Below are 12919 nucleotides of genomic sequence, written 5' to 3'. Positions count from 1 at the left end.
CCGGTCTTATATCCAAACATTGGCAAATGAGTGTACAATTTTAAATTTTAAAACAAAATGGTAAAAGTATTTTTAATTTCCTGTTGGAACCAACTTATTTGATGAACCAACCAATGATGGTTCTGATCATGATGGTAAGAAAACTTCTACCCTACTGTTACTATCCCCATTTGATGATAAAATAAGGCATTAAGAGACAATACCCTCCCCAAGGCTGCATATTCATTAAGGGTGGAGCTGGGATTTGAACTCAAGAAACCTTTCTCCAGAGCCCAAGCTCTCAACCAGGACATGGAACCGCCTCCAGGGTAGGCAGGAAACATGCAGGCTGGAGAGCTGGACACGGCTTCCTCCTGGAACAGCCACATCCTCACACCTGTATTTCCTCGGGACGGAGCGGGGAGCCCCAAATCTTTACACAAAAGAATACGGACTTTGGAATGAGTCAAACTGGATCAAATCTCAGCTCTGTAGCTTAGTGTGATGTTGGGAGAGCCATCAGTCCCTCCGAGCTGTAGTTTTTTCACCTGTAAAGTGCACAGTTAACTGATAGAGTTTATGACTCTTGGTAAACCACCAGCATACCTGTTAGTTCTCAGTGTGGGGGAATGGAATAACCCAAACTTTTCAGCCATTTCAACAAGTATACATTTTATTATGGAAGTAGTGGAGACAGTCCGAGAACGGTCTGGAGGAGAGATTTTAGGGGAAACCCCTGTAGATGCCCTCTCAGCCGCTCTGGGTGCATCCTCCCAAGGCATGGCCCCCACAGACACCTTCTGGCCATGCCTCTGGGCACCCAGGTGCCATTCCTTAAAGGACCCAGTTCATTACCCTCCACACAGGCAGTCCAGGGGACAGAGAGCTTTCTTCAGAGGTGAGAATGCCTGGGAGATGGAGGCCTTGTGAAGGCTGAGCTGAGATGGAGCGGGCTCACTAGAAAGAACAGCAGGGATCATCCCTAAGAAAGGAGAGAGGAATGTATTTGTGCACTGATTTTCGTCCTCACGCATTCTCATACTCCTTGCCTGGTGCCCTGTCCCTCCACCCCACAGGGCTCTTTGTGACCTGCCTCAAGCCCACCTCCTCCCTCCAGCTTAGCCCATTCTCTGCACTCACTAGGTTCCACTAACTTTGTCCCTATGCCCACCAGGCTGTTCCAGCAGCTGGAACATGCTTCCCTCAGATCTCATGGACCCTAGCTCGGCCCTGTCACCAGGGCAAGTGTCTCCTCCTCAGAGCAGGGCTCTTTAGAAACCAGCCAGCGGGAAGCAGCCGCCCCCTCCAGTTCCTCACTGTCCGCCAGCGCCAGGCCTGAGCTTGTGTCGCACCCCTACCTCGCCACTAGAGGGCGCGCCCCACAGGAGCAGGGGCCGCCCAGGCCTGGCTGCCCTGCACCCCCAGCCTGGCGCACTGGAGTCCGGCAGGGTTGCAGGAAGAGAACCTTAAGGTTTGCTTCCGGGCACTGGAGTTCCAGGGATGGATCAGGGGTACTTTTTACTCCCAGAGGGGCTCACAGTCTCTGTGAGCAGGGGCCCTCAAACTCCGTTCGGCAGGGCCAACTGCAGCCTGCATCCCTTTTCATAGTTTCTTTTTGTAATTGAGGTAACATGCAACCATAATGCATAACATAAAATTCACCATTTTAACCATTTTGAAAGTGCACAATTTAGGGGCTTTCGTTACATTCACAATATTGTGCAATTGTCACTTCTAAGAGTGGAACATTTTCATCAACCCAAAAAAGAAATGCATTAAGCAGCCATTCCCCTTATTCCTTTTTCCCCTCAGCCTCTGGCAACTAGTAATTGGCCTTCTGTCTCTTTGAATTTGCCAAATCTGTCTGTTTCATATACATGGCCTCATCTACTGTGTAGTCTAGTGTGTCTGCTTCTTTCACTCAGCACCGTGTTTTCAAGGTTCAGCCATGTTACATGTGCCAGGATCTCACTCCTGTTTTAGGGCTGAATAATAATCCATTGTATGAATGCACCACGTTTTGTTTATCCATTCATCGGTCGTTGGACACAGTCACAGCCATCGGTGTATTCTCTATGATTGCTTTGAGCTCCAACAGCAGAGCAGAGTAGTTGCAACAGACCATCCGGCCTGAAAAGCCAACACTTCACTATCTGGCCCTTCCCAGAGAAAGTTTGCCAACCTCTTGCCTAATGGGTTGAAAGCACACATTTATATGAAAATAACTATGTGGTTTGACCAGTGCTTTCATGTGTGGTTGAGGAGAGCCTGAGAAACCATTCAACACCATTCTTTTCCTTCAGCAGTCCTCCCCAGTGGAATCTGAAAGATTGCTCTTGGTTCCTGAACCAAAGCATTGCTTAGGTGAATCTTGAGGACTGAAGAGGACTTTTCTAGGTCGACAAAGATCAAGGAATCAATGTGTGCAATGGCATAATGGAGCAGGAAAAAAATGTGATGTTTTCAGGGGAATCAGATATGGATTAATATGAGGTGGGCGCGGTGGCTCACGCCTGTCATCCCAGCACTTTGGGAGGCCGAGGTGGGCGGACCACCTGAGGTCAGGAGTTCAAGACCAGCCTGGCCAACATGGTGAAACCCCATCTCTACTAAAAATACAAAAATTAGCCAGGCGTGGTGGTGCATGCCTGTAATCCCAGCTACTAGGGAGGTTGAGGCAGGAGAATCGTTTGAACCCGGGAGGCAGAGGCTGCAGTGAGCTGAGATTGGGCCACTGTGCTCCAGCCTGGGCGACAGAGTGAGCCTCTAACTCAAAAAAAAAAAAAAAAAAAAGACATGGTTTAATATGGACAGGGGATGGAATGTGGGTGGGGGGATAAAGAGAAGTGGAGAAAAGTTTAGAGAAGCAGGAGAAGCTTGGAGCCTGAGAACCCTCGGGTACCATGCCAGGGAGCTGAACTTGATCAATGGGGCAGAGGCTTCCTGCCAGGTTCCCTGAAAACTTGGGATCTTTTAGGAATTCTACAAAGGTTTGCTTTTTCATTTCAAAAATGAAACTATTTTTTAGAATGGGTGTGTACCCAAAATAGAGCACATGGACTGAAGTTTTTATTCACTGGAGAGCCTCACCAACCTGTTGCATGTTTTACATACAGACCTTGGAAAGATTTTTTTATTACCTGAAGGGCATATAGAGTTCACAAGGCCAACTGTTAGACAACTGTTACTATTTGCAGTGACTTATCTCTGTGCATTCAGATTTTTCTCCATATGAACAATTAAAAGGAAACACTGCAAGATACAGGGTAATAGAGAGTAACGTAAGACAGCAAAGGCCTTCTGTACCCTGTGCTTCCAAATCTCATCACCTCATTTCATAATAAGTAAATGTCACACAGTTAACCTTAGGAAAAGTACTTCTGGTAATGAAAAGCAACTTAGAATTTTTTATATATTGGAATTCCATGTAAGATTTCAGTAGGAAAGTGTTTTGGGTTTTTTTCTTTTAAAGTTTGAAAGACACTCGTCATAGTTGATGAGTTTCCACTGGTGGATTAAAGCAGGAGTGCAGCAGGGGGTGCAGGTTTATCACATGATCGATTTGATATTTTTTTTTTTGGAGACGGAGTCTCGCTCTATCGCCCAGGCTGGAGTGCAGTGGCCGGATCTCAGCTCACTGCAAACTCCATGTGCCGGGTTTACGCCATTCTCCTGCCTCACCCTCCCGAGTAGCTGGGACTGCAGGCGCCCGCCACCTTGCCTGGCTAGTTTTTTTGTATTTTTAGTAGAGATGTGGTTTCACCGTGTTAGCCAGGATGGTCTCAATCTCCCGACCTCGTGATCTGCCTGTCTTGGCCTCCCAAAGTGCTGGGATTACAGGTTGAGCCACCGCGCCCGGCCCAAATTGACATTTTTTAATGTAAAAGGCACTGGGGATGCCAGGGAGAGGATGAAAAGCAGGCGATGTGGGAGAGGCCAGGGAGGAGCCTCTTTGTAGCTATCAAGGAAGAGAAATCTCCCATCTGGCTTTAGTACTTTCTATTTCTACCCTGGACCCTAGCCTTGACCAGGCTACCATCATCTCATGGAAACTGAGTAGCCTCTTAACTGGCCTCTGCACTTGATGTCGCTGGGACGTGTCTCTTTCCCACTGACAGCCTTTCCGTGGCTTCCCATGGCTCTTAGGGTTGAGTCTAAAATGCTTACTCTAATCTTCCAGGTCTGACGTGGTCTGCTGAGCACGCCATCCACACTCCTCCCACAGTGCCTTCCCACTCCCTCCCCCTTCTCCTGCTGCCATTATTCTTTCTGACTCCAGGCACATCTTGGTCACTTTCCACCCCAGGACCTTTGTACAAGCCAGTTCCTTCACCTAGAGCCTCTTTCACGAGTTCTCTGTGTATCTGACAACCCCTTGTTCTACAGGCCTTTGATTCAATGTCACTTTCCCAAAGAGGCTTTCCTTCATCACCCAACTATCCAGGGCAAGGTTCTTTAGTTCTCTTTTTCATCATATCCTGAGCTCTTCCTCTGTAGCTCTAAGTATTACCTGTAATCATCTAATTGTTTTCTTGTGAGCACAGGAATCTTGTCTCCCCTGTTCACCACTGCATCCAGGATGCATCAGTGAGTCGTCGTAAACACAGAATTATCATATGACCTAGCAATTCCACTCCTAGGCATGTACCCCGAAAGATTTTAAAACAGATATTCTAACAAAACTTGTTTATAAAAATTCATAGCACCGCGACTCACAACAGTCAAAAGGTGGGAGCAACCCAGTGCACTTTACCCGATGATGGATAAACAGAGCGTGCTATATCCATGCAGTGGAGTATTACCCAGCAGAAACGAAGACAGTCCTGATACAAGGTATACCATGATGAACCTTGGAAATATTATGCCAAATGAATAAAGCCGGACACAAAGGGCCACGTAGTGTATGATTCCATGGGTATGAAATGACCAGAATAGGGGAGTTCTCAGAGACAGAGTAGACTAGTGGTTGCCAGGAGCTGGGGGAAGAGACGGTGTCATTGGTGCAGGATTCCCTTTGAGGATGATGAGAAGATTCGGGAAACAGATTAGTGGTGATGGCCGCAAAATATTGTGAGTGCACTGAAAGTCACTAATGGTTAATTTTATGTTGTGTGTTGGGCCACAAGTCCTAAGACCTGTGAAAAAAATGATAGAGCGAATATATAAAGGAGTTCCTCCTGCCCGGCATGTCCCTGTCGTTTACAATGTGTTTCCGTGCCCGTGTCAGGCAGTGGCTTGCAATTAAGGGTGATGAACTTGGGACTTCTCGTGCATTTCTGGGTGTCTATGATTGCAGCTTCCTAATCCACCTCTGTTCCTTACCTCAAATGCCAGGCAGTTGGGATAAACCTCCCCCAGCCCCACCCCAGCGGTGGGAAAAGCCCAGTTCCCTACCGTAGCCTACCTGATGTCCAGTCCCAAGTTACAGTAGTGGCAGTAACACTTGGGGAGGAACAAGTGAACCGGGAACAGAGAAAGAAACAGCTGGGGTGAGGCGAGTGAATTCCTTCCTTCCCTCCCTTTCTCCCCATCCCCCTCTCCCTTCTTTCCTGTCCTCCCCGTCTGCTCTTTCCCTCTGGTTGTGACATCCTGTGGTCTTATTCACTATTCAGCCCACCTCTCACCACTCCCACCTTCCTCCCCATCTTCCAGCCAGTCCTCCTCATCCCCATAAGCAGCACAGTCCCCTAAGCTGGGGTTTCTCAGCCTCAGGCTTCTGATGTTTTGACCTGGGTTATTTCTGTCATGGTGTGCTGTCCTGGGCCGTGCGGCATGTTGAGTGGCCATCCTGGCCTCTGCCCACTAGATGTCAGTCGAGCTCCCTCCTCCAGCTGTCACAACCAATCCTGTGGTCCAGACACTGCTGAGTGTCCCCTGGGTGGCAACGTCACCCCCGTTTCAGAACCACTAGCATAACTCAAGTCTCTGTCTCAGGCTCATCGCCCTGTTCTCTCCATTTTCCGTATTCCTCACACCCAGCGCATAAGCAATTCCTGTAGAACTGCGGCACGGTTCTCATCTCCACCAGCACCGCCACGTCTCCTGCCCTGGCTGGTCCGGCCTCCTCTCTGTCTGTCTGCTCCCACTCTCTCCCTGATTCCGATCCACCCTCCACAGGCAGCACCAAGAAGGATCCTTTCGTAACTCAGAAGGGATCTCGCTGATGGCTGTCCACCAGATTAGAACACAAGCTTCCTTCTCGTCTGGTCTATGAGAACCTTACATGACCTGGACCGCCCTGTTCCTCTCAGGTCACATAGATGTTCCTTTGGTTCCTTGAAGGCACTCAGTGTGTCCCTGCCTGGGGGTCTGCTGGGCCTGCTTTGCTCGCAATGGTTACCCCCAAGCTCCTCTGAAGGCAGGATCCTTCCACTGTCTCATCTCTATGTCCAGACGTCACCTGCCTGGGGAAGGCTGCCCGTGGCCCTGCTCACTCTGTGATATCACCCTGATTTAGTTTATGTTTTTTGGAGCTGGTTGCTTGTTTCTCTGCAGTCCTCCTGCGGTCCCAATCATGGGAGCCTCAGCGACTCAAGGACCTTATGGGTTCTGTTCTCCTCTGAGTCCCCAGCATCTAGGATGGGTCTTGTACACACATGAATATTTGAAGACTGACTGAATCAATGAATGAAGGATGACTTATCCTTCTTTTTTTTCCTATTTAATTTTTTGACTCAGAGTCTCACTCTGTCACCCAGGCTGGTGCAATTTCGGCCTCCTGGGTTCAAGTGATTCTCCTGCCTCAGCCTCCCGAGTAGCTGGGACTACAGGCACGCACCACCATGCCCGGCTACTTTTTGTATTTTTAGTAGAGATGGGGTTCGCCATGTTGACCAGGCTGGTCTTGAACTCCTGGCCTCAAGTGATCCAGCTGCCTCGGCCTCCCAACGTGCTGCAGTGACAGGCGTGAGCCGCCATGCCTGGCCTGGCCTGTAGTATCTTGCACTCTGCCTTATGTTCACCTCTCTGAGTCTGGCACATGGTGTTCCCTCTGGAATGCTTCCCCTGCTTCCCCTCCTCAATTGGCTAATTCCGTCCTGTCCTTAACCCACAGTGGAGGTGTCGCCTCCTGCAGAAAGCCTTCCAGGAGCCCACACTTCCCCTAGGCTAAGGTAAGCGCCGCTGCCTCCTGCACTAGCACCTGCTCGTGAAGTGCTACCTCTCGTGATCTGGTTCTCTCGGTGGGCGCCTGCCTCCCTTACAAAATTAGGACCTTCTTGAAGGTAGCTCAACCATCAGAGTCCCCAGCAACCAGCTTGGTCCTTATGAACGTCCCTTAGAAAACGCGAGAGACAGCAACAGAGAGAGGCAGAATGAGTGACAGTATTTCAGAGGAGCCCCTGGGACTGTGTTAGTGCAGAAGGGAGTAGCGTGTATCCCAGTCTAGAGGTGGGAGGGAGGGAAGAAGGAAAGAGAAGGAGGGAGAGAGAATGAGGGAGGGAGGAAGGAAAGAAGGGAGGAAAGAAAGGGAAGGGGGGAGGGGGGAGGAAGGAAGAGGAGGAGGAAGAAAAGGAAGGGGGAGAGGAAGAAAAGGAAGAGGGGGAGGAAGAAAAGGAAGGGGGAGAGGAAGAAAAGGAAGAGGGGGAGGAAGAAAAGGAGGGGGGAGAGGAAGAAAAGGAAGGGGGAGGAATAAAAGGAAGAGGGGGAGGGAGGAAGGAAGGGGGGAGGAAGAAAGGGAAGGGGGGAGGGAGGGAGGAAGGAAGGGGAGAGAGGGAGGAAGAAAAGGATGGGAGGGGGAAGGAGGGAGAAAGAAAAGGGAGGGAGGGAGGAAGGAAAGAAGGGCAGAGAGGGAAGAAAGATGGGAAGGAAGAAGGAAGGGAGGCAGCAGATGGAAGAAAAAAGGAAGCGAGAAAGGGAGGGATGAAGGGAGAAGGAAGAAAGAATAGGAAGGGAGGAGAGAGATGGAGGAAGTAAGGGAGGGAAGAAAAAAGAGAGGAAAGAGAAGGAGGAAGGAAGGGGAGAGAGGGAGGAAGAAAGAAGAGGGATGAAGGAGAGAGGAAGGAATAATGAAATGAGAGATGGAGGGAGGGAGGAAGAATGGGAAGGAGAGAGTTTTACAGAAGGGGTCTCCCACCACTTCCTGCTTGGCATCTCTGAGGCTCCCTCCTTTGCTTCCTCTGTGCCCCCACTTCCCTCTTTCCTTCCCCTCCTCACCCTCCTCCCCTCCGCGCTGCCTTCTTCTTACCCAGTCCCCTTTGTTGTAGGGTACGAAGAGGTAGGTTGTCACCATGTAGGCGCATTTCAGGAAGTTCCACGTGTTCTTCCTCTTGGGCAGTGGTTTCCTGGATGGGGTGGTGCCTGAGAAGGGTTTAACTGGAGAGAACCATGGAGATGATTGATGCTGATGGCCGTCCCTTCCTGCCCTAGAGCTTCCTGCCACTGCTGTCTCTCCATTCTGATTTCCAAACTCACATCTCTGCCTACCTCCTGAATTGACATTTTGGTCCACACCCACCGTCACTGCCACCTTCCCGCTTCTTGGTTACCACCATATCCCAGGCAGTCAGGAGTGCCTTTTGGCTCTCACACCTCACATCCAAGACGTCACCAAATCTGACCCTGTCTTGCCCAGATTTCTCACCCAACTGTCAGGGGTTTGAACCAGAGTGACTCCATCTTGAATAGGGGCTGGGTAAAATGAGGCTGAGCCCTACTGGGCTGCATTCCCAGGAGGTTAAGGCACTCTCAGTCACAGGATGACAATAGGAGGTTGGCACAAGATACAGGTCACAAAGACCCTGCTGATAAAAACAGGTTGCGGTAAAGAAGCTGCCAAAACCCACCGAAACCAAGACGGCGATTCGAGTGACCTCTGGGGGTGCTCACTGCTCATTATGTACTAATTATAATGCAGTAGCAAGCTAAGAGACATGTCCACCAGCACCGTGACAGTTTACAGATGTCATGGCAACATCAGGAAGTTCCCCTACATGGCCTAAAAAAGGGAGGCACCCTCAGCTCCAGGAAGTCTCCACTCCTTCCCTGGAAAACTCATAAATAATCCACCCCTTGTTTATCATACAATCAGGAAATAACTGTAAGTAGACTGGGTCCAGCAGCCCTTGCTGCTGCTCTGCCTATGCAGTCGCCATTCTTTTATTCCTTTACTTTCTTAATAAACGTGCTTTCACTTTATGGACTTGCCTCAAATTCTTCCTTGCACGAGGTTCAAGAACCCCCTCTCTGGGAGTCTTGATCGGGAACCCTTTCCAGTAACAAAACCACCACCTCTCCCCCATCCCCAGGCTTCAGGCTCTGCTCCTGATGGCTGCCTCTGCCCCCGATGCCATCCTTTCTCTTTCTCATCCGTCTCCCACACGAGTGCCAGCAGGATCTTTCTAGCACCAGATCTGACCGCGTCGCTTTCTCATTTCAAACCTCATGTGGTGCACGAGTTTCTTTCGCCTGTGTAACATTTTTCCCTTGTATTTTTATTTTAAAAGTATTACATTCAGAACATCTCAGTTTTTTTTTTTTTTTAACAGGTAAACCTGTCTGTCTAAACAGGTTTCCAATCAAAAAATAATTACCAGTGTACAGGCAAATACAAATCGAAAGAAAAAAATTCTTCCTGTCGAAAATTCAGGAAGCGGGCCGGGCGCGGTGGCTCACGCCTGTAATCCCAGCACTTTGGGAGGCCGAGACGGGCAGATCACGAGGTCAGGAGATTGAGACCATCCTGGCTAACATGGTGAAACCCCGTCTCTACTAAAAATACAAAAAATTAGCCGGGCGAGGTGGTGGCGCCTGTAGTCCCAGCTACTCGGGAGGCTGAGGCAGGAGAATGGCGTAAACCCGGGAGGCGGAGCTTGCAGTGAGCTGAGATCCGGCCACTGCACTCCAGCCTGGGCGACAGAGCGAGACTCCGTCTCAAAAAAAAAAAAGAAAGAAAATTCAGGAAGTGATTCCTCCTTGTCCCCTTTGCTTAGAGCATTTACTTTAGAAAACTTTTGCCTTCGCAAGTCTCTCTCTCTTCAACGTTTATGCTAATCTTTTTCAAAGCTAAGGAAGCCTGCGGCCAGCATTATGACCCAGGAAGGTGTTTTTAAGGACCTGGAAACCATCCCTTGGAAATGTAAACATCAAGGAAGATAGCACCCAGTTCTCCCCAGCTTCCTGTTGGGAGGGAATGGAGCCTAACTTTGGTGGGCACCTCACTCCAAGTAGCAAATCGACCTCCTGTGATAAAGATTTTAGAAGTTTAGCTGGGCACAGTGGCTCATGCCTGTAATCCCAGCACTTTGGGAGGCCAACGCAGGCAGATCACGAGGCCAGGAGATCGAGATCGTCCTGGCTAACACGGTGAAACCCCGTCTGTACTAAAAATACAAAAAAAACTAGCCGGGCGAGGTGGCGGCGCCTGTAGTCCCAGCTACTCGGGAGGCTGAGGCAGGAGATTGGTGTGAACCCGGGAGGCGGAGCTTGCAGTGAGCCGAGATCGCGCCACTGCACTCCAGCCTGGGCGACAGAGCGAGACTCCATCTCAAAAATAATAATAATAGTTTAAAAAATAAATAAAAAGTTTTTTCCCTTGGATTAAGCCAATGAACAAGCACAGGTGGCTCTCCCAATAACCAAGTGAATTTAGGGTGAACCATGTAGAGCAAATAGAGTTATCAAGTCCTCTCACTTGAGCACTGGCTGTTGTGTATCTTGAGAGCAGGTGTATAATAAGTTGTATCTGCTTGACTACATAAAAGGGTGATTTTTTTTTCGGTCTTTGCAGTCTCTTCGCATATCACGTTCTGGTTTAATGCTTACCCGCTAATGAAACTATTTTCTTTCTCTTCTACCTCGGTGGAGAAGATCTCTGGGTTTGGAGGATATTTTGTTTTTAATTATATTTCACTGACACCAGCATATCCCAAGCCTCTCAGATATACCCTCCCAATCAAAGGTACACAATCACATCTATCAAAAATGAGGCTCATCTTTCTTTCTTCGCAATCCTCTGGTCTGTTGTTTCCTTTCTCTTGCCTGGCTAGGACTTGCACTGCCTAGAACATTCAGTCCGGTGTGAAATGCAAGTGGCGATAGCAAGAATGTCTCATCTATGATCTCAGAGGGAACGTGTTCTACACCCTCAGCCCTCTGTATCACTGGACTCCACATCTGAGGACCCAGCCAACAACTGGTCAAAACTACTTTTTAAAATCCCAATAAAAATAGCAATACAACAGGCCGGGCGCGGTGGCTCACGCCTGTAATCCCAGCACTTTGGGAGGCCAAGGCGGGCAGATCACGAGGTCAGGAGATCAAGGTCATCCTGGCTAACATGGTGAAACCCCATCTCTACTAAAAATACAAAAATTAGCCGGGCGTGGTGGCGGGCGCCTGTAGTCCCAGCTACTCAGAAGGCTGAGGCAGGAGAATGACGTGAACCCGGGAGGCGGAGCTTGCACTGAGCCGAGATCGCACCACTGCACTCCAGCCTGGGCGACAGAGTGAGAGTCCTTCTCAAAAAAAAAAAAAGCAATACAACACTGAAAACAATACAAAAATATAACAGTATAATAACTATTTAAGGAGCATTTACATTGTATTACAAGTAATCTAGAGATGATCTAAAGTGTGCAGGAGGCTGAGCCTAGGTTAAATGCAAGCACTCTGCTATTTTATATCACGGACTTGAGCATCAAGGAATTTTGCTGTCTGCGGGGAGGTCCTGGACCCAACCCCTGAGGATACTGAAGGACAACTGTATTTTGCCTTAAACAGGTTGTTCCTTGTAAGTTTTTGGTGGCTATTCCTTATTATTTTAAGATGTTCCCTTCTACTCCTAGCTAGCTGAGATTTTTTTTTTTTTTTTTTTTTAAATCATGAATAAGGCCGGGCATGGTGGCTTACGTCTGTAATTCCAGCACTTTGGGAATCTGAGGCAGGAGGCTCACTTGGGCCCAGGAATTTGAGACCAGCCTGGGCAATACAGGGAGACCCCAACTCTACAAAAAAATTTAATAAATAAGCTGGGTGTGGTATCACGTGCCTGTGGTCCCAGCTACTCAGAGACTGTAGAGGAGAGGATCACTTGAGCCCAGGAGTTTAGGGTTGTAGTGAGCCGTGATCATACCACTGCACTCCAGCCTGGGCCACAAAGCTAGACCCTGCCTCAATACACATCATGTAAGCTGTAAAATCTTACCATATTCTTTTTTTGTATCTACTGAAATGATAACGTGCTTGTTTTCCTTTATGTTAATAAAGGTGGGAATGGGAATGCCATATATTGGTTTTTACCTATTAAACCATTGTTGCATTGTTGGAATGAAGTGAATTTGATCATGATTCTTTAATATATAATAATATATAATATATTAATATAATATAATAATATAATATATTAATATAATATAATATAATATTAATATAATATAATATATATAATATATAATATATTGCCAAATTGGATTTGCTAATATTTACTCTAAGATTTTGCATCTATATTTATGGGAAAGACTGGCCTGAAATTTTCCTTTTTCATATTTGTCAGATCTTTGATGAAGGTTATTCTGTCCTAAAAACGAGTTGGTAAATGACTGTTTTTAATTTTCTGGAAGATTTCCTGTAAAATCAGTGTGATTTCTTCCTTTTAATTCACTATTAAAGCTATCTTGATCCTGGAAGACTTTTGTGTGTGTGGTAAGGCTATTTAATTACACATGGCATTTCTTTAATAGATAGAGGATTATTCAGATTTTTGTTTTTTTTTTTTTTGAGATGGAGTCTTGCTCTGTTGCCAGTCTGGAGTGCAGTGGCACGATCTCGGCTCCCTGAAACCTCTGCTGTCCAGGTTCAAGTGATTCTCCTGCCTCAGCCTCCCGAGTAACTGGGACTACAGGCGCCCGCCACCAGGCCTGGCTCATTTTTTTGTATTTTTAGTAGAGATAGGACTTCACCAGACAGGGTTTCACCGTGTTGGGCAGGATGGTCTCGATCTCCT

General features: G+C 48.1%; 1 protein-coding gene across 1 annotated transcript in view; it reads right to left on the bottom strand.

The window, feature by feature from the left end:
• Positions 1-245: 245 nt before the first annotated feature.
• EDDM13 (epididymal protein 13) overlaps positions 246-12919 on the bottom strand; it is a 37286-nt gene continuing 24612 nt past the window's right edge. The window contains exons 5-7 of the mRNA XM_033223597.1: positions 8165-8292; positions 5384-5421; positions 246-961 (exon numbers count right to left, since the gene is read on the bottom strand). Of these exons, the coding sequence (XP_033079488.1) occupies positions 937-961; positions 5384-5421; positions 8165-8292 (191 nt within the window). The 3' untranslated portion in view covers positions 246-936. The remainder of the gene's footprint in view (positions 962-5383; positions 5422-8164; positions 8293-12919) is intronic.

This window comes from Trachypithecus francoisi, unplaced genomic scaffold, assembly GCF_009764315.1.
Source record: "Trachypithecus francoisi isolate TF-2019V2 unplaced genomic scaffold, Tfra_2.0 Lachesis_group12, whole genome shotgun sequence".
NCBI lineage: Eukaryota > Metazoa > Chordata > Mammalia > Primates > Cercopithecidae > Trachypithecus > Trachypithecus francoisi.
This window is presented reverse-complemented; position numbering and strand designations above follow the sequence as displayed.